Source organism: Coturnix japonica, chromosome 13, assembly GCF_001577835.2.
Source record: "Coturnix japonica isolate 7356 chromosome 13, Coturnix japonica 2.1, whole genome shotgun sequence".
NCBI lineage: Eukaryota > Metazoa > Chordata > Aves > Galliformes > Phasianidae > Coturnix > Coturnix japonica.
In genome coordinates this window covers 7,340,377-7,365,525 of record NC_029528.1, presented here as the reverse complement: position 1 = coordinate 7,365,525, position 25,149 = coordinate 7,340,377, and the positions used below count along the sequence as shown (strand labels likewise).

General features: G+C 43.7%; 2 protein-coding genes across 18 annotated transcripts in view; both read left to right on the top strand.

The window, feature by feature from the left end:
• Nucleotides 1–15,761, top strand: part of TENM2 (teneurin transmembrane protein 2) — a 1,269,291-nt gene extending 1,253,530 nt beyond the window's left edge. For all 17 annotated transcript variants that reach the window (XM_032447373.1, XM_015875932.2, XM_015875931.2 and 14 more), the window contains 6 exons: nt 1,843–2,018; nt 3,597–3,832; nt 7,735–8,031; nt 8,962–10,576; nt 12,827–12,957; nt 13,867–15,761. In XM_032447373.1, the coding sequence (XP_032303264.1) occupies nt 1,843–2,018; nt 3,597–3,832; nt 7,735–8,031; nt 8,962–10,576; nt 12,827–12,957; nt 13,867–14,628 (3,217 nt within the window). In that variant the 3' untranslated portion in view covers nt 14,629–15,761. The remainder of the gene's footprint in view (nt 1–1,842; nt 2,019–3,596; nt 3,833–7,734; nt 8,032–8,961; nt 10,577–12,826; nt 12,958–13,866) is intronic.
• Nucleotides 15,762–18,378: 2,617 nt separating this feature from the next.
• WWC1 (WW and C2 domain containing 1) overlaps nt 18,379–25,149 on the top strand; it is a 59,622-nt gene continuing 52,851 nt past the window's right edge. Inside the window, exon 1 of the mRNA XM_015875920.2 lies at nt 18,379–18,579. Within this exon, the coding sequence (XP_015731406.1) occupies nt 18,461–18,579 (119 nt within the window). The 5' untranslated portion in view covers nt 18,379–18,460. The remainder of the gene's footprint in view (nt 18,580–25,149) is intronic.

Sequence of the window (25,149 nt, the reverse complement as noted above, 5' to 3'; positions counted from 1 at the left end):
TTCTTAGGGGGTATCCCATTATTAACCTTTTAGATTTCTGAAGGTCTATTTTTGGTGCTTCTTGTTTCCCTTACTAGGTGGATATTTGGCTGGATCAAGTTCTTTCCTCATCTATGCTTTCTGAGTAACTTCAATATTTCTTATAAATACTTTTATAAAGACTTAACAAAAACCCCTTTTGAGGCTTACCTAAATGTACTGTGTTTTATCCAGTATCTTGTTGATAGAGTAAATATCTATTTATCTATCTTTTAGTATATATAGTCTAATGGGTAGAAACTTGTGACTTGTATTAAGAAAAATGGTGCTACTTAATCTTTATTTGATCCTGAACTGCTTGAATGAACACACTATATTATTGGTTCCTTCCAGGTCGCATGATGCTTTGTTTTATTGATTTACTTCTTTGCCTAACCCTTCCGTTGGTTCTGGTAAGACTTGTTGCTCCACAGGTGATTTTTTTCCTTCCTCCTCCATATTCAGTTGAATGAGTGCAACCAATTGCAATGGATTGAAAGGCATAATTTTATTTTTGCATTAATTGAAGAACCTGTTTTGTATATTAATTTTGGAGAGGGTCTGTACAGTTCAGGTGGCCTACTTTGAAGTTTCTTAATGATTTAATTGTAAAAAATCACATTGAAAGCACTGATTTTTTTTCTTCTTTGCAGCTAAACATTGACCTACAAAGAAATCATCCACCTTTGTGATACTAAATGTTCTGCTCTTCTCTTCTCCTCCTCTCAGGCAATGCAATGGATTTACCAGTTCTCTTCCAGGCTTCCCACTCCCTGGATTTCTACATCCAAAGGATGACCAGTTGGTTTCAGTCTTTGCCTAAACTTTTCCCTTTATCTACACAGGACATTTTTTTCTTGTCTTTCTCCTTTGCGCTTTGCTAGCGGCTGGGTGAGAGAATTGCACAAATAGAGAATTGCAGCAACTAGAGGAATGTTGATTTTGTGTTTCAGGTCCCCATTTCTTGCCCTTAAAAGACCCAAGGGATTGCTTCTTTAGCATATGTATGCTCAGAAATACTGCATACCAAAGGAAAGAGAGAAACAGAATAATTTGATTTCAGGCAGCATTCATTCTTTGCCCCCTCCCCAGGCTTTATACCTCTAAATAAACTTAACTGCTTCTGTAAGGTCGATAAAGTAATGGAGAGCCCTTCTACCTTTTTTTTTTATTTTTGTGCCTCAGGAGCACTTAATCCATCTTCTAAGGTTTATTCTGAGTGCTGACTGCTGCCCTTTGTGCAACTCCAGCCTATCCCGTGTCTTAACTTCTTATCATTCATCTACATGAGCAAAAGATTCACCCCAAAAGGCAATGCAGTACCACAGATAAGACCTAAATGAAATTATTATGTTCTCAAGTTGATGTCTTTTTTAATCTCCTATGACAAGCTGCTATGTCATTTAAAACCATACTTAGTAATTTCCACTAAATATTCAATTGCAAATGTGCAATGTATGCAATTGTATATTGTAGTGTCATCGTGGTGCCACGGCCATAGAGTTAAACGCAACAATTAAAATACAGATGAATTTACTAATTATAATGGATCCATATATCCGTCTGTATATCCGTAATAATTCAATTGATTTTGAAAGAGACTAGTCTGGATTTACACTCATGGAGTTGAGATCAGTATCTCTGAAATTAATATTTCATCATCATAGACCCTTTCAACAACAGAGAAATAGTTATAGCCAGGATGTTCTTGAAAATCTGTTTCATTCTGTATTTTTGCAAAAATTTGGTGCATTATTAATACATTGGGTATTGAAATGAAGATATATCCTCATGCTTTTTTGCTCTTACTAACTTTTCTATTAGCTATGATCATGAAGGGCGCCTGACCAATGTAACACGTCCCACTGGAGTGGTAACTAGCCTTCATCGAGAAATGGAAAAGTCTATTACCATCGACATTGAGAATTCTAATCGGGATGATGATGTCACGGTCATCACAAATCTCTCCTCTGTGGAGGCTTCCTATACAGTTGTTCAAGGTACCAAAGTGCACTTCTCAGCACATCTCCTAACCACACACACAATCTGAGAAAGCAGTTCTCAAAAGATTTGTGTCAAAAGTACAGTCATGAGCAGGGGGAAAATGATAAGGTTTGCAAGACAAAATCCCATAGAGCTCATTCCTAAAATGACAGGTCTTCAGGACAGGTAAGAGACATTTCACAATCATACTTTGTGTCAAATATGTGTGGTCATTATCTGCTGATGAAAGTTAGTCCTGCTGTTACCTCTTCTGTCAGGTTCGCTTTACCCACTAGTGCTGTTCTCTGTACTTCACTGCAAAATCTGACTTTGCTGCCACAAAATGCAACCTGGCTGATGAATGTTGACTGTCTATGTAAAAATCCTTGTGGAAAAGGAGGCTCAAGTACCTTCTCTGATCAGACATGAGTTTTTCAAATATATATGCTACCGTTAAATATAATGTAACACAGCACCAGCGGATGGTCTTGTGCCCCAGTTAGCGCGTGAGAGAATGGTGTTAAGCCACAAGCATGTCCAAAAAGGTCAGCAACAAAATGGTTAAATGTTTGTGTAGAGCATCCCAGCACCACCCAAGCATTATATCTGACAAATGAAAGCAGTTACAGTTATCAAAGACAGACTGAAAGGAATTTGGTGAATGATGAGGGCTTTTAAATTAAGATACAATGTCACTTGCATGAGAATATCGTCACTGAAAAATAGCCTCCTCCTGACATAAACGTCAACATTTATAGACTACTATACCACGACATGTCTGGTTCCAAAGTCTTTATTTCTCTTATGCCAGATGATGAATTATGTAGATGCTGTCCTTTTGTCAGACAAATATTGATGCTTTGGTGACAGTTGCCCGTTGTAGCCCTCTCTCCTCACTGTCTTAGAACAGACCTCACTGTGTCAAAGCTGGGAGAATAGCACTGCCGTGAAAGTACTGGATTATTTTTATAACTTTCCTCAGAAAGCAGAAAGGCCGGGGGTGTGATCGGTTAGTGCAATTCTTGTGTGGCAGAATGAAGAATGACAAATAAAGGACTGTGGCTGCCAGCTTGTATTGTTGGAGCCTCATACCTTGAGGATTTAAAGCTAAACTAATTCTGTTCAAAGCACCTGCTTGGAGACAGTTTCTAAACAGACAGGAAAAGAAGAGGAGCTTACTTGGTCACACACAGAAAGAGTCTAACAGTTGTGTGGGTTTTTGTTTTTTTCTTTTTATCCTAGAGCTTAATGTTTTACTGTTTATCCAGCAGTTCAGTTTTCAGGACTTTTTGCTCATATTAGAAATAAATTACGTGGTTGCAGTATATCACTGTGCATTTTGATTCATAATTAAGACTAAAGGGAAAATGTAATGAAATAAACATAGTATCTCTCTGCAGGCTCACTGTTACACTACTGTTCTTTACATGAATCAGTAACATCTGTAATTTCCATCATAGTACCACGTAAGTGGTAATTGCAGGCTGACTTCATTTAACATCAACAGGAGTGCAATAAAAAAACAATCAAATTAAGCTATATGTTTTCTTTATGACTGGAGTAGCTAAATTATTTTCTTTTCATTATTGCTGTAGATCAAGTGAGGAACAGCTACCAGCTCTGTAATAATGGTACTTTGAGAGTGATGTATGCCAATGGCATGAGTATTAGCTTTCACAGCGAACCTCATGTCCTGGCTGGGACAGTAACTCCCACCATAGGACGATGTAATATTTCTCTACCAATGGAGAACGGTTTGAACTCAATTGAATGGCGTCTGAGGAAAGAACAGATTAAAGGCAAAGTGACTGTGTTTGGAAGAAAGCTCAGGGTAAGTAGAATTGTTGCAGTGGCAGCATTACAGTAATGATCTTTTCTTCTGTGTGCTGACAGCTTTCCATTTTGAAGAACTCGTCTTTTCTATTTTCACTTCTTTAAAATGTGTGATTCTAAGATTGTCTTTGGTGTGAGAATCTTCTCTTTATTTGAGAGGCCAGTTAAATATGGGGAATCATCTGTAATAAGCTACAGGAATCTCATTACTAAAAGTGTTCCACAAGAGGTTGATAAAAATGCCCCGAATATTGCTGATAGTGAGAAAGAAAAAGAAGCTGACTACTTGTAAAAATCCCATGTCACACTTAACCACAGTCAGTCCTCTGAAACACACACAGAGTTTGACCTAAAATCCCCCTACAGCCTGGCAGACTGTGTTGATTCCTTTTCCTAAATGGCATGGTTGGAAAATAACTACCATAATTACAATGTCATAATAAGCATAGGAAATGAAAGACACTCCAGTCATGTAATCCATCCCCTGCAAAATTAAAGATCTGCTATATCCAGATTAATCCCATTCACTTCTCACCTATGCTCTTTTCCACCTGTTAAGTACCCAAACACTCTGGTTTCCTCAGTATATGCAGTTTTGAAAGGTTTTGAGATTCCAGGCAGAAAAAAAAAAATGTAGCGCTGATCCAGGTCTTGTTTTTGTTAATAATTCTTTCAGTATTGTTGGTCATGAGACACAATACTGGGTGTTCAAGAGGGCCATAATAAATGCAATGTATTTAGCCAACTGCTTGTAAAAATTAATTAGACTGGGATGTTAAATTCTGGTATTTTCCTCTTGCTTAACATCTAATTCACAGTCTTCCCTTATTTTCACAAATCCTCAGAATATGCACATATTCATGTGAGAGGGGAGATTAGACAAAAAATTGAATGAGATTAGCAGGTAATCCTAAATGACTAAATTTTATGGCTGTGTAATTGATTTTTGATGTGTTGACCTGCACAAATTGACTGTAAGTAGAAAATATATCAGCTCTGTATTTTGACTGGGTGTTCAAAATAAAAATAAAGAGGACTTTAAAATGAAAACTGCTGTAATCCTAACTCTCGATACTAAAAATTTAATAGAGGTACTTGTGGTAATTAACTGGAGTTAAACACGTCTTCGAACGGAAACCTTGCCTGAGATAGATTCTCTTGCATCATGTTTATGCAAATGAAAACACTGCTTTATCTAGCAACACCTCAACATTTAATTGTCTGGTGTTAGTTCATGTAACAATAATCACATATCCATTTAGCTCTTTTAAATGAAAATCACTGTGAGATTATAACAGGTTGAGTGGACTGAAAATGAAATCTGAAAACGAGGAAGAAAGCATAGAATGTATTTGCATCTCATTTATCCTAATTCATCTTTATAAATTGTTTAGAGAATGAAATACAGCAACTGTGTTGGGAAGTGGGTGTGGAGCAGCATTGGGCAGGGCAGCTGCGGCAGCTGTGCCAAATGCAATGCCCAGCAGCACCAGTGGGGCCGGGCTGCAGAGCACGGGCAGCACCAACCAGGCTGCAGGGACTGCCCAGGGGAAGGCTCAGCATGTGTTATTCTGTGGGCCTGGCTCTGATGAGAACCTACTGTTAATCTCCAGTCCTTCGATAGCTTGTTTAGGAGTAGCTGGGCTGAATGTGAATGCAAGTACAGTCCCTTTGTGTGGGCTGGAGGCAAGCATCATTCCTTCATTCACTGTTACCGCTTCTTATAGTCAGTACTAGACACACAAACAGAAGTGAGGAGAAGTGGGAACCTCCTCCTCCTTGACCACCTGCCACTAGTTCACGTGCCAGTATTTTCAGACAAGGTCTGGATCAAATTTCCTTTAGGGGAGTTTCTGATACGCTGCAACTGGGTGATTTCTTTTGCAAGGCCTTTTACCCACGCACAGAAGGGCTGTCGCCCTGTTGCCTCTTGTTCAGCAGCATCAAAAGGAAGAAACAGTTGTGCACAGAGGTAGCAGAACAGAAGAGAAATGGCTTTTGAGATGATCCTCAGTCACGATATTTACAACAGTGTTATTAGTGTTCCCAAGGAGAGTGGGAGTTAGTTGTTCTGTTTGGGTTTCTATATAATTAATATGACACCACAATTACACTCTGGCTTTCCTTGTAATACAAACAAAACTGAAGTTACTGAGTTATCCAAACAGAGGCTTCTTTATTCCCCAAGTGCTGTTTGTGTGGCATAATCATTTCCAAAAAACAAATACTTTGGTTTTCTTTGGGGAAAAACAAAATCTAATTCCCTTTATGGTGCCTTTGGGTAAAGGGAGGATCTTTCTGAAATACTTCTTAAAAACCTCTGTCTATCATTTATTTAAAAAAAAAAAAAAAAAAAAAAAAAAAAAAGTTGGCTTTGACACATCTCCATCATGAGAACTGACCTCACGTTTACAAAAGCAGAGTAACCAGCTGAGAAAGGGTTGGTGCCATCTTTCCCTTCCAAAGCCTCTTTTCTGCTAAGTTGGGACAGCAGAGCATGATCCGTTTTGAGAAGATGTTTTTAAAGACACGCCACGCCTTTGCTTTGACTCACAGGAGAAGTTGTTGCTGAAAAAGCATTTGGGAAAACCTACAGAAAAGCTTTTTCTAATGATTGCCACTGAGGAAATGCAGACTGTTAAAGAGCTAAATTTTATTAATGGGAAGAAAAAAATGAGGATAATGAGCGATAATTTGAAATAATTACTTCTTTACAAACACAAAATTGTATTAATTTTAAATTTGCTGTCAGTGCAACTGAATGCCTGCAGAGTCGGTTGTGATGGGAATTGAGTTTACCCCTGCCAGTGAAAAGATCTCTGAATAACTTTCATGTCTGCGAGAAAGGCTCAGGGTTAATTTACATATTGTTTGATGTGCGGTTTAATTTTGGATAACAGAAAGCGTTGCTTAATCAAAGCTACAGAAAAATATAAGCTGAAGAACAAATTCCCAGAAACCGATGAATACTTTCTAAGCAGTCATTGCTGTCAAATGATATCTAATTTAAAGACTTGTACTTTATTAATGACACATCTACAATTAAATTACTTAAGAAGCTTTATCATATTATAGCATTAGCCCAAATTCTGTGGCTTAGCCTCCAGTGATTATTTTGATGTATCTCTCATTAGAGTGCTTTCATGAGAAGCCTCACCATTTCGTATGCTTATGTTCTTTTGTTTCTGCATTCCTTTTGGTTGGGGTTTTTTTGTGTGTTTTGGTATTTCCCTCCCCCCCCAAAAAAAAGCAGTAAGAAATGTTGGACTGAAACATTTCACGCTGTGCCTTTATTTGAAAACTTGAAAACTAACTAAAAACTAGATTAAAAGAAAAAGATTTAACCTGACTACTTAGAACATTTGTTTTGCACAACTAGAAGTCCATCCCAGCCAGCTTGACTGGGATTTTTGATCAGAAGAAATGAAATACATCGCAAGTAATTGAGCTGCTTGAGGAATCTGTTGAATATTTGGGAAGTAAATGAAGAAAACATTAATGGTATGAATTAATAAGTGGGGTGTTCCAGCTAAGGTGCCTAAGTGGTTAAACCTCCAAGAAGATAGAAGGTTATATTTTTTTCTATTGCCCTTGAAGTGACTGAAGGGAAAAACTCTTAAGTTAGAACTACTGGTGGCAGAATTAAAACAATGACTTCTATGCAAAATCACTCGTCATGCTGCTGATTGATAACAGTCTGCAATTTAAGACCTAGGTATGCAGTATGTCTGTCCTTTGTGATAGGGGAATCCTTTGTCTGTAGGACGACAGCTTTGGAAGACAGCCCAGTAGGACATATCTGATATTACGTAGAAGTGGAATATGAAAGCCTGTCAATCTGAATCCTACACTTTCAAAAATTCAGTAGTCACTGAACGCAGCCCTCATTCATTCCAACAGGTTCACGGAAGGAATTTACTGTCCATTGATTACGACCGGAATATACGCACAGAAAAAATCTACGATGATCACCGCAAGTTTACCCTGAGGATAATTTACGATCAGCTGGGACGGCCCTTCCTCTGGCTGCCCAGCAGCGGCCTGGCTGCTGTCAACGTGTCCTATTTCTTCAACGGGCGCCTGGCTGGGCTTCAGCGTGGAGCCATGAGTGAAAGGACAGACATCGACAAGCAGGGCAGGATCATATCGCGCATGTTTGCAGACGGGAAGGTTTGGAGTTACACCTACCTAGAAAAGGTAAGTGCTGTTGTTTTACATTCTGTCCTGTGTTACAAAGAGACAGTACTGCTTCACTTCGTTGCTTCATTTTAAGCCCTATCTATAATAAATTCACACAGAAGTTACCCAAAATACAACATAAGCAGTTATGTATTACAAAACCTGTTAGTAATCCCATTGTGCTTGCTTGATCCCAGATGTTATCAGTTTTCAATTAGTAACTAAATTTGACTATTTTTTTAATAGGAAATTCTTTGTTTGTGTTTTGCATCTTTTGATATTTTCCTGAAAGTGAATAGGCCACCACATGGTGGCATAAACTAACATGAGTCCTGCTTAATTAAGAACAAAAATGCATGACTAAACCTGACCGAAGGTTCAAGTCGAGCAGGTAATTCATTATGAATAAAAAGAAAATACTGTAATGCATTTTTATTTATCCTAATTAAGACTCTTTAATAGTGAAAGAGGCTTAAGTACCTGAAAATTGCGTATTATTTTCCCCTTCCCTTCTTTGAATCTGTAGTTTTAACCTGTTCTCTACTTAGTTTGTCATGTGCTTCACAGCAATGGCTGTGAATTACAATTGCTGGCAGAAAGATCAATCAATTCATTTACCTAATTCCGTTTCATCCTTTATTAAAAAAAAAATAAAAAAGAGGAAAGAAAGAAAGAAATCCTACTAAAGAGAGGGTAGCTAATAGGTTACTAACCTATGCTTTCTCTGGAGTGTCAGCATATTGATTTCCAAGTAGCAGATCCTTTCATCTGGCAATCTGACAATACTCCAGAGCAGTTTTGTGCCCCTAACTAATGTATAGGTGTCTTTTTATTAATTTAACATTATTGCCTCTTTAGTAAACTTCTGTTTTTTTTTTAAATGCCCTCTCAGAGGTCACAAGCTAAAAGCTGGTAATTGTGTATGTGTGTTGTGTTTGTTTTCCACAGTCAATGGTACTACTGCTTCAGAGCCAGAGGCAGTACATCTTTGAGTATGATTCTTCGGATCGGCTCCATGCTGTTACTATGCCTAGTGTTGCTCGGCATAGCATGTCAACTCACACGTCTGTTGGCTACATTAGGAATATATATAATCCTCCTGAAAGCAACGCATCAGTGATTTTTGATTATAGTGATGATGGGAGGATTTTGAAAACATCATTTTTAGGTACTGGCCGACAAGTCTTTTACAAGTATGGAAAGCTATCCAAATTGTCTGAAATCGTTTATGACAGTACAGCGGTTACTTTTGGATATGATGAAACTACAGGTGTCCTAAAAATGGTGAATTTGCAAAGTGGAGGATTTTCTTGTACAATCCGCTATCGTAAAATTGGCCCTCTTGTTGATAAACAAATCTACAGATTCTCTGAAGAAGGTATGGTCAATGCAAGGTTTGATTATACATATCATGACAATAGTTTTCGAATTGCAAGCATCAAACCTATCATAAGTGAGACTCCTCTTCCAGTTGATCTTTACCGTTATGATGAGATTTCTGGCAAAGTTGAGCATTTTGGCAAATTTGGAGTTATTTATTATGACATAAATCAAATTATTACTACAGCAGTTATGACACTGAGTAAGCACTTTGATACCCACGGACGCATTAAAGAAGTTCAGTATGAAATGTTCCGATCCCTGATGTACTGGATGACTGTGCAATATGACAGCATGGGAAGAGTAACTAAAAGAGAACTAAAACTTGGGCCGTATGCCAACACAACCAAGTATACCTATGATTATGATGGAGATGGGCAATTGCAAAGCGTAGCAGTAAATGATAGGCCTACCTGGCGTTACAGTTATGACCTGAATGGAAATCTTCACCTCCTGAATCCTGGAAACAGTGTTCGATTGATGCCCCTGCGCTACGACCTACGAGACAGGATTACGCGCTTAGGTGACATACCATACAAAATTGATGATGACGGATTCTTGTGTCAGCGAGGCTCAGATGTATTTGAATACAATTCCAAAGGACTTTTAACAAGAGCTTACAACAAAGCAAATGGGTGGAACGTTCAGTACCGTTATGATGGACTTGGCCGAAGAGCTTCCTGTAAGACTAACCTGGGGCATCATCTACAGTACTTTTATGCTGATCTTCACAATCCAACAAGAGTAACACATGTCTACAATCATTCCAATTCAGAAATTACCTCTTTGTATTATGATCTGCAAGGCCACCTCTTTGCAATGGAGAGTAGCAGCGGGGAAGAATATTATGTTGCCTCTGATAACACAGGCACTCCGTTAGCCGTATTCAGCATCAATGGCCTCATGATCAAACAGCTTCAATACACTGCATATGGGGAGATTTATTATGACTCAAACCCTGATTTCCAGCTGGTTATTGGGTTCCATGGAGGGCTATATGATCCTTTAACCAAACTTGTCCATTTTACCCAAAGGGACTATGATGTCCTTGCTGGACGCTGGACATCTCCTGATTATACAATGTGGAAAAACATCGGTAGAGAACCTGCGCCTTTCAATCTGTACATGTTCAAGAGTAACAACCCTCTCAGCAATGAACTGGATCTAAAGAATTATGTAACAGGTAAGATTTTCTTGCATTTTGGTATAAATAACACTGTAGTTTCAAAGTTCATTTGGGAAAGGAATAAGAATTCACCTTACTAGCCATATACTGGTATCAGAGCATCAAGATTGGGCTATTTTCCTTTCTGTGCTGTGAAAAGGGCTGGCTACCCTTGATTCTTTGATACTGCTCCTCCCTTAAGGAAGGGCGAGAAATGAGAAACCACAAAGAGAAACGGGGAGGATGAAGAGTCATTTTGGCCTAAATACTTGATGTGAGCTCATCCATAGGGTTCTTCCTTTTGAACTCAGTACGGTACGGAGATGCGTTTGTAAAAGATGTAAAGCAAAGTTACCAGTAAGCAGGTTAGTTGCAGAATCAAGAACCAGAACATCTCAGAATCTCTTCCCTTCAGGGCTACTTTCAAAATTAACTCCTGACTGAGCCCACAGAAACATTACATATTAGCACCAAAAATGGATTTAATTAAGCCTCTTTTTCCCATTTATCTTTTAATATGCAAACAGTTTTTAGTCCTACAACAAAAATCCTATTTTTTTTCTTTTTTAATTATTATTTTCTCCTGGAATACTTAATAAATTGTATGGCTCATGTTCAGAGAAAACAATAAAGTAGTTTTGATTGTGCATGCTAGAACTGGGTAAAACTTGTAACCCCTTCTTAATTAGTAATAATTTTTCACTTAGTAAGATCACACAGTACTTGAACTGGCTGCCGGCAATTTCTAAAAAGAAAGTTAATTAACATGTCTTTAAGAAAAGCTTTTTTCAAAGTTGAGTCTGTAGTATACAGCAATTAGAGCAGTGATACTTGAGGAAAAGGAGCTATCTTAATTTTAGCAGTACTTTGAAATTCAAGCAAAGTGTGCATTTCCTTCAAAGAAGATTGTAGCGGGTTTCCTTCACTCTCTGGGACACAGTCACATGTGTGACATGCTGACCTCAACTGTAGCTCCTTTGCAATATGAAGATGGTGGGATTCTTCTCAGTGTGAAAAATATTGACTGAGATTACTTTGGAATGAAACTTCATTGTCTTAAATGCAACAAAACCCTGTTTCATTTATAACTGTTTGATTGAAACCTTCAGTGCCATCTTCTGATATTTTGCTATATTCAGAATTTGCATTTATTTTATTTATCCATCTACTGGATTAAATCCCAGAAAATACATTGTCTTTTGGATATAGCACATACCTTCTCTGCAAAAATAATTCATTTGTGGTTAAAACAGTTGCTGTATGGACTTATCAAATTGTATTGCACGAGAACCTTGGATTTCATGGTAGGAAAAAAAAAAAAAACCTCTCTCATGTAATTGGAAATATATATAAATATCTTCATACAAACAGAACATTTTAGTACTTATTTTACTGTCAGAACAGTTGAGAAAAGGAGACGTTTGCTGTCACAACCAATAACTATTACACTTTACAATGAGTAATACACATTACAATGTCCACAACCATCGGGTATTACATTTTTTATGAGGCAGCCACTAAATCTGTGGGGAAAAGAGGCTTTGTAGCAGCAGGCAGGTGCTGGCTTGTGGCCTTTCATGCCCTTGGGGCTGGCAGTGCACGGCAGGCGCTCAGCTCTCAGTCCCCAGGGCTCCGCAGCAGTGAGCAGGGCATGGTGGGCACTTTCAACTAGAAAAGAAGACAGAGCTTGTCATGTCAAGCTGAGAGCTGGAGCTCCCCAAAGCACATCCCTGGGCTGAGGTGAGACCTTGCCCTGCAGCCCCTCCCTTTCCTCCTGCACCCGCAGTGCACCTGCCTGAGCGGGCACAGCTGCGCTGTGGAAGGCAGACTTCTGAAGCCTCTGACTGCAGTTAATGGGTCCTCCAGGGACCTCAGGACAGCTAGGAGGAGCAGAAAGAAGAGAAGCCATGCGTTTTGCCAGAACACTTTGTAGCTGTTCTTAGGAGTACTGCCCTAATAAAGCGCAGTTTTACAGCATAGCTTATGGATTTCATTAACCTCATCAGGCGTCAGAGATGGGACAAATATTGCATAAAGCGTTCCAAGTGCAGTCATGGAAGAAGAATGAATGAAAGAGGTTGTGTATCACTGATGAACTTTTTAGGATATATTTGAGGTGATATCCCATGTTTGTTCGCTGTGGAATACCATGGTTCTGAAAACTGCTACTTGAAACAAATGTGGTCAAAGGTGGATTTCCTAAATCTGTGGATTTTTTGTCCATATGCACTTTTATTTCTTACTTGCCTCCTTACTTTTGATTTTTAGATGTCAAAAGCTGGTTGGTGATGTTCGGATTTCAGCTTAGCAACATTATTCCTGGTTTCCCTAGAGCAAAAATGTACTTTGTGTCACCGCCATATGAGTTGACTGAGAGTCAAGCGTGTGAAAATGGACAGGTAGGCAGAAATGTGAAGTCCTTTCTCCTGATAAATTTGCCTCCGTCTGTGAATAGAACTGCTGGCTCTTCAGTAGTCACAGTGGAAGGCCAAGAATTTATTTCAATGTAAAACGAAAGTGAGCATAGCTGGATTTTGTATTAATGAACATATGTCTTTCTTGCCAGCCTTCATTATCATAATTACAGTGTCATTAGTTTGTCTTTTATTGACTTCTTCCTTGATTAACAAGTTGTAACTTGATTAACTTGATTAACAGTGACAAAAGGAAATTTTTCAGGGTAATTCATCATCTGTGGTACCCTTGGTTAAATTATCCTAATAATGTGGGTGTCACAGTGAACCTAGGTTGCTACTCATTGTACTGCTAAGAAATGGTTTTGCTCCCCACGTCGTAAAAGCTTCTCCATTGCTTCGTGTTTGTTTTTTCTTGAAGATTTTCATAGGTAGGGACTTTGTTTTCCTACTTCTGTTACTGCAGCTAATGTCAGTTATGGTCTTCATGTGCACTTGTGGGGTTAAGGCTGGGATATGGTACATGCTTTCTGCCTTTGTCATAAATTCCAAATATTTAATATACTTAAAAGAGGTACTAGGCCATTTTCAGTCTGTGCTGAGCATGCTTCACATTTATGGAAATACAACCAATGTGACTGTGTAAACCAGCACATCTGTCTTTAATCTTTTATTTGGCGTTACACTATTCTATGATTATAAAATTATATACCAAATGTGTTTTTACACCAACTCTGAACGTGGTGTTTCTATGGGAAGGGAGATGCCTTTACACAGAATTTTACATTGTGCAACTTGCTTTTATAAAAAGAAAACAAACATTAGCACTGTTCTCTGAAAACAGCATTTTCAGGTCTGTATCTTCTTTGTTGTTTTGTGGTTTTTTTTTTTCAGCTAATTACAGGAGTCCAGCAGACAACAGAAAGACACAATCAAGCTTTCATGGCTCTTGAGGGACAGGTCATATCTAAAAGATTACATGCCAGTATTAGAGAAAAAGCAGGCCACTGGTTTGCAACAAGCACTCCTATTATTGGGAAAGGAATCATGTTTGCTGTGAAGGAAGGCCGTGTAACCACTGGCATTTCCAGCATAGCCACAGACGATAGCAGAAAAATTGCCTCTGTCCTTAACAGTGCTCACTACCTGGAAAAAATGCACTACAGCATCGAGGGGAAGGATACTCACTACTTTGTCAAGATAGGCTCAGCTGATAGCGACCTCGTCACCCTCGCGATGACCAGCGGGAGGAAGGTCCTGGACAGCGGAGTAAATGTGACCGTCTCCCAGCCAACCCTCCTGATCAATGGAAGGACTCGACGGTTCACAAATATCGAGTTTCAGTATTCCACCCTGCTGATTAACATTCGCTATGGGCTCACTGCTGACACACTGGATGAGGAAAAGGCACGAGTGCTAGACCAGGCTCGGCAGCGAGCGTTGGGGTCGGCCTGGGCCAAAGAGCAGCAGAAGGCACGGGATGGCCGCGAGGGCAGCCGCGTATGGACAGACGGAGAGAAGCAACAGCTTCTGAACACGGGAAGGGTTCAAGGTTACGAGGGATATTATGTCCTGCCTGTGGAGCAGTACCCAGAGCTAGCAGACAGTAGCAGCAACATCCAGTTTTTAAGACAGAATGAAATGGGAAAGAGGTAACAAATTAACCTGCTGTCATCCTCTGCTGGATGAATCAGTAGTCATAACTGTTATCTCCTCTCCTAAGGAGATGAAGACCTACGTGGGGGCACTAGGCTGAGCTACTTTGGGATAGCAAGTGGCAAAAAAAAGCTCATATTTTTTGAGTTAAATGCTACTGTTCAAGTGATTAAAAACCACATCCTGAAGTGGACTAAAGCCTGACTGAAAACTCTAACCATACAAATTTAGAAGTACCCCTGAAATATTACCCACTTGTTCTGGGTCTAAAGAAAAATAAAAAGAAGGCCTCGTATTGTATTACCTCACTTCATTCACACGTGAGCAAACTAAGAAATCCAAGTGGGCCACTTTCACTAACCAGCTGATGAAACTCAAATGATTCAGACTGCTTGTTTGATAAATATCCAAGAGGTTTTCATTTAAAGCAAAATACAGGTGCATTTAAAACATGACTTTGGGGTGATTTGTGTGTAGCAACTGGAGGAAAAGGAGAATGCAAGTGAGAGCACACTGGAAATAGTAAAGGAAACTATATTTAGGAGTAACAAAACAGCACTTGCGCTCTGACCCTCCATTTGTCTGGCCTGAAGCTTAACTTATTCAAAGAGGGCAGAGTGTAAAGTTACATTCAAAATGGTGGCTATAAATCACTACAAATAAATTTCATACTCTGTTTGTCTTTGAAGATTTCCATTGTGGACAGTATAACACAGTTACAGGGTGTAGTCTGTTTAGATTCAGTAGTTTGTTGGTATCAGTTCCAGTAGAGCTGTGGGCATTGTGTTACACTATTGCAAATGGGCACCACGTCAGATCACCCTGTACATACATCAGCCAGAAGGCACAATCACTGTTTCAGATTTAAAAATTATTAGTGTGTTTGTTTGGTCAAGAAACTGAGACAATCACATTACGGTCACCACAAAAGAAAAAGAAAAAAAAAAAAAAAAAAGTCTAATAAGAACTTTGGTACAAGAACTTTTTTGTAATATACATGTATGAATTGTTCATTGAGTTTTTATATTAATTTTAATTTGCTGCTAAGCAAAGACTAGAGACAGGCAAAGATAATTTATGGCAAAGTGTTTAAATTGTTTATACATAAATAAAGTCTCTAAAACTCCTGTGAATTATTGGTCTTCTATTGTGAGATATCTTAAAATGAGAAAAATCTGAGTGCGTCGCTGTCATCCCTTGTGAGCAGCATCTGACACATAGAAGTGATCACTGTGCAGTGGATCCTGCAGGGAGGTGCTCCTTTGACCTCTGGTGGGCGAAGTCCTACGTAAGTGTTGCTTGTTTATGACAACAAAATAATCTGTAAATGCTCCTATAACTTCCCTCTCTGCATCTCACGACTAATGACTCTCAGATCGACACCTTACAATCCTGGAATTAGTTGAATTGCACCAAAGAAACTTCCAGACAGTTTGAAAATGCAGTAACATGGTATTAAATGGAAGACGGAAGGACTTGCTGTGAGCCCCGGAGCCCCCGTGCAATCTGTCTTCTTTGTGAGATTGCTTATTTCTACCGCATTTAAAAATGGGAGGTAAGATCAAAGACCCTCTCCTGAGCTAACAGTCACTCTTGATGATGTTAAAAGGAAACCATGCATCAGCGAGAGCCCTGCTGCTTTTATCTCGTTTAAGTATGTAGTCAGAAAGCTCCACTTAATTTTGAGAGCAGTCTTGCTTTTGGGGTTGCAGATGAGGTTTTTAATGATTCATGGTATCAGCAGAGATGTTTGAATTGATTATGGGCATTAATTCACTCCAGGGCACATTTAAAGCAGAACAGCTTGGTGGCAGTGCTATGCAGCACCTATGGCGCACAGAGCACAGCTGAATTCTGCTGAGCAAACAGAACCCACCCCCATTCTGATTGCAGTGTTGCACCTGTGTGCTCCCCCATGCACTATGTGTGCCACAACCCCAGGCCCTGTTCTCTCAGAAGGATGAGTCCGAGTATGTTTTCAGACAAAGTCCTATATGTCCACCGCTGCAGATGTTATTGTGTGCTGATAGATGTGAAGTGCTGTTATCAGACTTGTCTAGAAGTGAAACTTATCAAAGAAGTGAAACATAAGGTGGGTATTTATGGAGCTTGCTTTGTTGTTTGTTACTTTTGGTGTGAACGTAAACCATGAGATCTCAAGGTGGAAGCACTTCTCACTGTTCTCCTGAATGCTCTGCTCTTTTTTTTTTTGTACAATAGAAGTTTTCTTGTAGCTGAGAGGCTGGAAATGAGAACCTGCTGCACAGCCTTGTGTGTTTCTTTTGTTCTGTTACCAATGTCCTAAAGTTGAACCTGTTCAGACTTAATTTTGCTACTCTGCAGGATACCTCTGCAGAAGGAAACTAAAGCAAAGCACCACTTGTGATATTCCTTTCTGGGGACACATTTGCAGGGGAAGCACTCGGAAGGACAAGGCTCACTACCCAGCTCCTCTGTGTTAATACGTGCATCATTGGGGTACTCTTAAACAACATTTGGAACTGGTTCAGTGATGCAGTTGATGCTTGGAGACCATTTATCCCAATCTGTAGTGTCCTGACTTCCGCTGACATTTGTTCAGGGCTGAAGTCAGGCTTCTGCTGCAGAGCTTGAGGCAAGGACTGAGAAAGCAATGCTGAAGTGGTGAAAACACCACGGGAGAGAGTTGTGTGCCAGCTTCTGGAGAGAGGCAGGAGAACACAGCCAACGTATGACCCCTCAGCTGGTAGGGTTTACAGTGGAAGTGGCAGTTCAGTCATCAGGAGGTGGCAGATAGCAAACCATTACACTGCCTGTGCTGTTACAGCAGCTCAGCAGCTTCGCTATTGGAGAAACTATATGTACAGGCATTTTATATCCTCAGACGATGGCTCCTGGCAGGTTCCAGCCTAATTTTATTATTGAGCATGGAAATCTGCTGCAGCCCAGCTCTCTGTGCTGTTGCAATCAGGCACACACACTGTGCTTGGTTAAGAGAAGAAATCATAGAACTGAAATCAGAATGTCAAGAAACATCGCCTAATGCTATAAAGCAGTACATCACATAAACCAGGCCTTCCCACCAGTCAAAAATTCCTATCAGAAGTAGAAAGAAGTCTCCCTCTTGCTTCTGTGAGCTGTGAGGTGCCGCCCCCACCTTAACGCGTTCGGTGATACTTCGGACCGGACCCCGCGCGGCCGCAGCCCGTGGGCGGCGATCGGGGCGCGCAGCTGTGGGGCTGTACGTCCGTGCCAGGCCCCGGCACGCCGTGATTGCGCGACTGACGGACAGCGCGGGGCGACCCGTCGTGCTGTGCCGGGTGGACCGAGAAAGACGACACGGGGCGCTCCCTCAGGTCAGTGGAAGCACGGCCGAGCCGATTTGTGCCATGTAAAAGTGACGTTCAGAACATGGCGGGCCGCCCCCCGCCCCGCGGACACGCCCCCGTCCCGGCTCCGCTGAACCTCCGCCCCTCCAGCAGGGGGCGCTGCCCGCAACACCGGGGCGAGGCGGGGCGGTGCCGCGGGGCGGTGCTCCCGCTCGGGGGCGGCCCGAGGCGGCGTGGCCGGGAGGGGCCGGTCCCGGTCCCGGCGCTGCTCGTTCCGTCGGCTGTCCCGCCCCGCCCCGCCCCGCCGGGTCCCGCCCCCCCTCCCGGCCCCGCCCCCGCCGCGGGTCCGGCATGTGAGCAGCCGCCGCCGCCGCCCGGGGCGCTTCTCTGCGCGGCTGGGCCGTTGCGGCCCCGCTCCGCAGCGCTCCGCTCCTCGCCGCCCGCCCGGCCCGGCCCCGTCCCGGGCTCGGCCCCCGCCGCGGTGCGGGGCGCTGCATGGGGCGGCGCGGCCGGAGCTGGAGACGATGCCGCGGAAGGAGCTGCCGCTGCCCGCGGGCTGGGAGGAGGCGAGGGACTACGACGGGAAAGTCTTTTACATCGACCACAACACCAAGCAGACCAGCTGGATCGACCCCCGGGACAGGTGGGCGATGTTGGGGCGGGGTCGGGCTCGGCGCTCTGTCCGACGTGCGGCCCCGCTGCGGGGCTCGGCGCCCGGCCCGGCCTCTTTGCGCCGTTCCGCCTTGGGCCGGGCCCGCCCTCACCTGCGCCGTGTCCGTCCTCCTTCGGCCCCAGAGCGGCCGGACCCGCGGCGTGTCCCTCCGGGCTGCGCTGCCGTGAGCGGCTGCCGCACGGAGCCCGTTTGCAGGGCGCGGGTCGGGCGGTGCCGCGGTGCTCTGAGTTCAGTTCCGCGCGGGTCGCCGCCTCCCGGGACGCTCGGTTGTGCTCTGTGTGTTCCCCGTGGGTTCTTTCCCGGTGTTGTTCACTTTGAAGAACGCGGGGATCGAAGCGAACCGCCCCGCGCTCGGCCGCGTCCCGACGGCTCTTTGTCCCTCGCCGTGCCGAGCAGGCGCGGGTTGTTGGGCGCTGCGGGGTCCTGGTAACCCCACGATTTCCGCCTCAGGTGCTGCACAGCGCGGCTCCGTGTCGGGAATCCCTGGCTCACAACTCACACATCGGCCCGGACGAGCTGCATTCCCAAGCACTGAACGTGGTGTGCTCTGGGTGCACCTTACAGGCTTACCCCCAACCCCCGTCGTTAAGTATTCCCGCAGCCCACTGGTTTCCCCCCTGCTCAGTCCCTGCTCTCTGAGGGGCTCCCGTTGGGGATCCCACGTGTGATGCGGCGCTGTGCCTTATCCCAGTGCTGCGTAGCTCAGCTTGTGTTGCAAGGCAGCGAGTTGTGCGGTTTTACAGGGTTTTAAGGAGTGTTCTGCATTCCAGCAGTAATCCTCGTGTATCCCGGTGACAAACGTGTAACCTGTTGGACTGCTGAACGTTTGGAGCACGCTTTGAAATGATGTTTCAGTGAAGCAATTTGAAGAGTCGAGGGAGAGTGTTTGTGCCATGGTGTGGCTTTTAACCTTGATAAAATTTGTTATAAGCTTAAATTGGAGATACTTTCTCGGCATCTTTATTTTTGGTGAAGATAAGTGAGAGCTGTTAGGACTGATAGTAGTTAATAGCTGTTCTGATGTGTCTGTGGTTGTGAGTCAGAGGCAGAAGCAGCTGAAGATGCCTTATCCACGCAGAGCTGAGTGCTCAGTGCTGTTAGAGGAGAGCATTCACCACCGACAGGCCCTATCACATGACGTGTTTGTTGTGCACATAGCAATGCACCTGAATACACATGGCCCCGACGAGCTTTGCTTCTGAGTCACCTTCCAGCAGCAAACCAGGAACTCATTACAGGCTGTTAGGCGCTGCTCCTGCCTCAGAACACCAATGTGGTTGGAACCTGTCACCTGGGGGACCACGTGTTTGAATGAGTTTGAGACATGGGCTGCTGTACTTGCAAGAAAAAGTTTCCTTTTCAGCTGATGACAGACAGCTCCGTGTGGACAACAGGTGATGGGAGTTTCTGAGCAGCTCAGACTGTCCCTGCGGTGGTAGGGTTGGCTTTAGGTGCTGTGCATCTGATGGTGTGTGTTCTGTGTTTCTCTGCCTGCAAGTTGTGTGTGAAGTAGCTGCAGCTGAGAGGTGCTGCAGTGCTCCCTGTGCTCTGCTTATGTGTGCTGTCTTTGATCCAGGAGGAAGCAGTAGATACTGGGAAGCATGGCTGTAAAACTGCAGACTTCAGGGAAGCGGGGCAGGGTTTATGTTTGAAGGCTCGTTCTGAACCCCATTGCCTCTCTATGGTGAGATCTCGGTGTGACTGTGCCCTCAGAATGGTCAGTTTATTCAGTGAGCAACAGCTGGTGGCTAAGGAAAGGGCATGCAGGTTTTAAACCTCCATAAGTCTTTCATTCTAGCTTAATTTAGTGGAAAAAGCCATGAGCAGGGATACCATGTAGCTTCAGGGCACAGGCTTGCCCATTGTTTGTGCGATAGCAGCTGGTGACAGGTTTGCACTTGGGTTGGCACTGTGATCGCTGCAGGTTTGCCTGCTCTCCTGTAGCTCGCTGCACCCATTCTTCAGATGGGCTGTTGGTTAGAAGGGCCATTGCACTTCAAGTGGGGCAAAGTCACAGCAGTCCTGGGTGAGTCACTGTCCTGTGTGATGCTCAGACAGCTTGGCCAGGGCCGCTGTGTGCCTCCTGCCTTGCATCACATAGGGCTGTTCCAGGTGAGGAGTCCTGGGGAGCGTGTGGATTTTAGAGCGTTTAGGGAAATCATCCAGAGATGAATCATGGGAGGGAGTTGGTAATGTAACCATTGCTGTACCTGTGCTACAGTGTAACCGAGGGTTTGGGTATCCTGTAGGCAGGGTTTCCTGTTAAGAAGCTGTGAGGCACTTCTGGTGGCCAGATGGAAAAAAAAAAAAAAAAAATCTTGTGTTCTCTATATAAAACAATGCAGAAATAACTGACTTTTTTTCTAGTCACAAATTTGTCCTGAGTTAGGTAATTCAGGACTTGGAGGCAGTGTGGTGGGTGACCCAGCCTTACTGAGCGGGGAGAAAAGTCAGTTTGTTATTCCTATTGTAGAAGCAAGCATGATTTTCCAGGCATCCACCAGCATGTGGTAAAGCATATTGGAGTGCTGTCCCAGCTGCTTCCTTCACGCAGGGATGCACCTGCTCTGTAAGCTGCTGTGCTGGATGGCAGATCAGAGTAAGAGCCTGTCTCAGAAATATCAGCCCTGGCTGCTGTCTGACTTACAGTGATGTTTAAGAGCTGGAATTGCACCAACTCAGTACCGCAAATGAGGCTTGTGCTTCCATCAGACATGGGTGTTGGGGACGGGTATCTGGATACCGGTGTGTGCACTGTCCTTGCATTCTCTGCAGCTTGTAGGGGAACCTCTGATCTACCCCCAAACTTTCTTGGAAGCGGATTTCCCACCCTGAAGCTTCCTGAAGATGCCTGGAAATGTGTTCCATTCTCCAGGTCTTGTGTTCTCACACTCCTGGTCTGTTGGTGTACTTGGGTTATTCTGGCTGTTGTAGATGGAGCTGGCTGACCTCGCTTTGTCCCGATCACTGGGCTTCTTTTGTGAGTGAAAGATGGTAAACCTGGAGTGCTACTCAGATCAGCGTTGGGAAGCTACTGAAGCAGACAAGGCGTTTGTGTTTCTGGGAGGCAGCAATGCCTCAGCTGGTGCCTTTGTTTTTTCAAAGGGTCCTGGTGATGGTTGGAGACACTTACCAAAAGAAAGCTCAGGTTCTGCGGATACTCTCTGAGACACCTTCACATTCCATATAGAGAATTCTTCCACACTGAACCTACGAAGCAGAGCTCTGGTAAAGACAGGCAGGGGAGAGATTTGCCAGGGTACAGGGCCAGTGTATGTCAGTGTATGTGTTGTCACATGTAGCGTACTTTGTGCTCTTAAAGCTAGTGCCACCTGTTTACTTGTGAATATGCTGGGTTTAGGGAGCCTGAGGATCTTGATGAAGACCAGCTAAGATGTTATATATAGAGCATAGTCATCTTGCTGTGCCTCCCTTAAGCCGTCCTGCCAGGCTCTGTGAGGTGCTGCAGTGTGTTGTGTTTCTTCTGTTATTCTGCTCTTGAAGCTTCTCACACCCGCTCTGCTCTGCACATTTGATCTCCAAACTTGCCTTCTAAAGACTCCAGTGTAAGCATCTTGCTGAAACTTCATATGTAAGTACCCGCTACTGAGATTATTTGCTTATAACATAACTATAATCATTGGAGGAAAGCAAAATTTGGCTACCTATAATGTAGGAATTCTCAAGAATGAAAAGACTTGAAAGGGGAGCACTCGAAAGCACTGAGGAGGAAAGGAACTGAGCTTTTCTGCAGGTGAAAATCAGTGTCAGGAGGAGACAAGACCCTGAGGCTGGGGCATTTCTTTTCTGTAGGTCTTTATGACTGGCAGCACCACGGCACACTGCTGGTTTGCCTGCTGTTACCTCTTGTTCCTGTTGGCTGCCCTAACACCCCACTGTGTGTGTGTGGGTCTGCACCTTTCCCACATTTACTTTCCCCAAAATAGCTGTTTCTTTTATTATAAAGAACAGGCAGTTCCACGTGTGTCTGTAAAAGCTGTTTTCTGTGAGCACACAGCTGAGTGACAGAAATGCAGTTCTTTGTAATCACTTTGGATGCTGTCTATGGGAACAGGTGTCTCAGTGTGTACATTTGTGCTGTTCATAGGATTTTTTTTCCCCCTGCAGTGGGTGGAAGTTAATATAAATGCTAACACATAGATTGCTCTGAAAGTAATGCCCCCTGTTTATTTCCATGGAAACTACACAGATACAAATAGCACAAGAACACTGTTTGATAGAGCAAATTTTCAGCTATGAAGTTCTATTTTCCAACACAGTCACCATCAGTAGCTGTGCATTTTCACCAGCAATGAACAGGAGCCTGCATGCTGTGCTTGTAAATATACCAGCAGAGATGACCTGCTGTCACCACTGCAGAAATGCAGCACCTGCCCCTCACTGTGCTCATATGCACTGCTGGGTCACCATAGTTTAGGTAGAGCTTCATCTCCTGGGTTGGGAAGCTACCTCTGACTGCAGCTCACTTGACCAGCAAGTGATCACTTGGTCAGCAGCTTCCCCTGTGCATGTCATCTGTTTTCATAGCAAAGTAGTTGTACTGAGAACCAGCTTGTAAATCACGAAGACGTGAGTATGGTGAATGTGTGGGTGGTTGGCCCCATGCTGTTGTGCTGGCTTGATGCTTCTACTAAGTGGGACAGCTGGAGCTGCTGCTGTTGGAATGGAATTCTGTAGCCATGTGGGAAGCCCGATCCAGAATGTGCTGTGGCTGATAAATGTCTCATTGTCTGGATTTGTTTAACAGAAACAGCTGATCCAGGTCCCGTGCGGCAGTGTGGGAGCTGTGCTGGCACAGGTGGGGCCAGGCAGGAGGTTGTGGTGGCTGTGCTCAGCCCAGGAGCACTGCAAGGACATGTTGGCAGCTGTGCCCTGGGCAGGCTGTTCCCAGAGCTGCGGGTGCCAGCTCTGCCTGTAGCTTCTGACTGCGTTCTGCAGGTAGGGTACGTTCTGTAGCTGAGCCCGAGTGAACCCTGGTGTGAGGCACAGAGTGTCCTGAAGCTGTCACTGGCACTTTCTTCACAGTGCAGCTATGGAAAGAGGAGTTGGTGACAAACTTAATGATGCCTGAATCTGATTTGAATTCTTCTAGGTTGTGCAAGAAAATACATTGGAAGACCCAGGAAGATTGGTCCCAAAATATAACTGTTAATGGAACAACCTGAAGACAAAGCAATTTGTGCCAGCAGCAGTGGGGGGGGGGTGGTCCTGTGGCTGTCCTGCTGCTGGGCTCTTGTTGCAGTGACTGAGGAGTCTGTTGGTAGATGATTGATTGTATCCCCTGTACCAGCAGGTGAGAGTGAGGTGCTAAGGCACCGTGCTCTCTGCTCAGCATGCAGGGGTGGTGCTGCCCATGGTACAAAGGTGCAGCTGATGGTGCTCCGTGCCAGGGCTGGGCTGTCCCGGGCTTGGTATGGCACTTGGCTGTGTCAAGCTTGGGAGAACTGCATGCCCCTCTTCTTATAGAGGGGGGGAGACTGTATGTGTTAGGGGAAAGTCCTGCTTGTGTTTCCTCAGTGCTGTGGCTGGCTGCCTCAGCCTGGATGCCTTGTTGGTTCTGCTGGCAGGGCACCCGGCAGCTGAGCAAGTGGTCAAGGACTGGTGGATGGCAGGGCCTGGGGTGCACAGGCTGCTGCTGCCATGTGCACATGTCCAGGAGTGTGTAGATCAGCCACTTCCTCTGAGGGAAATACCTTCTCTACTGGCTGCGTGTCATTCATCATTCATGATACCTGTTCAGTAAAGTTGTGTGCTTTGCTTGTGGTAATGAAAACTTCACTTTAACTGCTCCAATAAAACCCAGAGTTCTCATTCACAGAGCCTGAGGTTACTGCTTCCCCCACCACCACCCCCCCCCCACATCCAAGCTGCATGCATAGATAATTGGCTGAACAAACAACAGGCAAAACTGCTCCCAGTAGTGTAATAACCATTTTTCACTGCTGCTCATCCAGTCTAGTGGCATCTGGAAGACTCTCTGGGTATTCACAGGAGCTTTGGTCTGCAGCAGGAAGATGCATAGAAGCGCCAGGTCTTACAGCTGTCAGTGTTTTCTAGCTTTCTCATGTTCTTGGATGTATTCTGCTGGCTTGGCTTGCTCTGTTTGTTCTGGTACTTATGACTTCCACCCCACCTCTGTGTTCTGTAACAGAAATGCCCAGCACATTTAAAAACAGATGAATGGCGCTCTCAATCTCATGGAGGTGCTGTGGGGATTAATTAGTTCTGATGAAGTGCTTTCTGGCTGAGATGTCAAGCTGATGTTTCAGGACTAATGGTATTGTTTAATGAAACTACTTAGTTCTCCTAAAATGTCTAATCGCCGTTTCAGGAGAATTTACTCTGTGGAGGAAAGCTTTATTGATTTAAAGTACCCAATAAACAGCATTGATTTGCAGGAGGCAGTCATTCATATCTGTTCTATGTTTGGGAGAATTCTGGTGCTCTAAAGCTGAAACCATCGCTTGCCTCAGTGCAGTGGTAGGTCTTCAACCAATTTTACTTCTGTAGTTCTAAAGA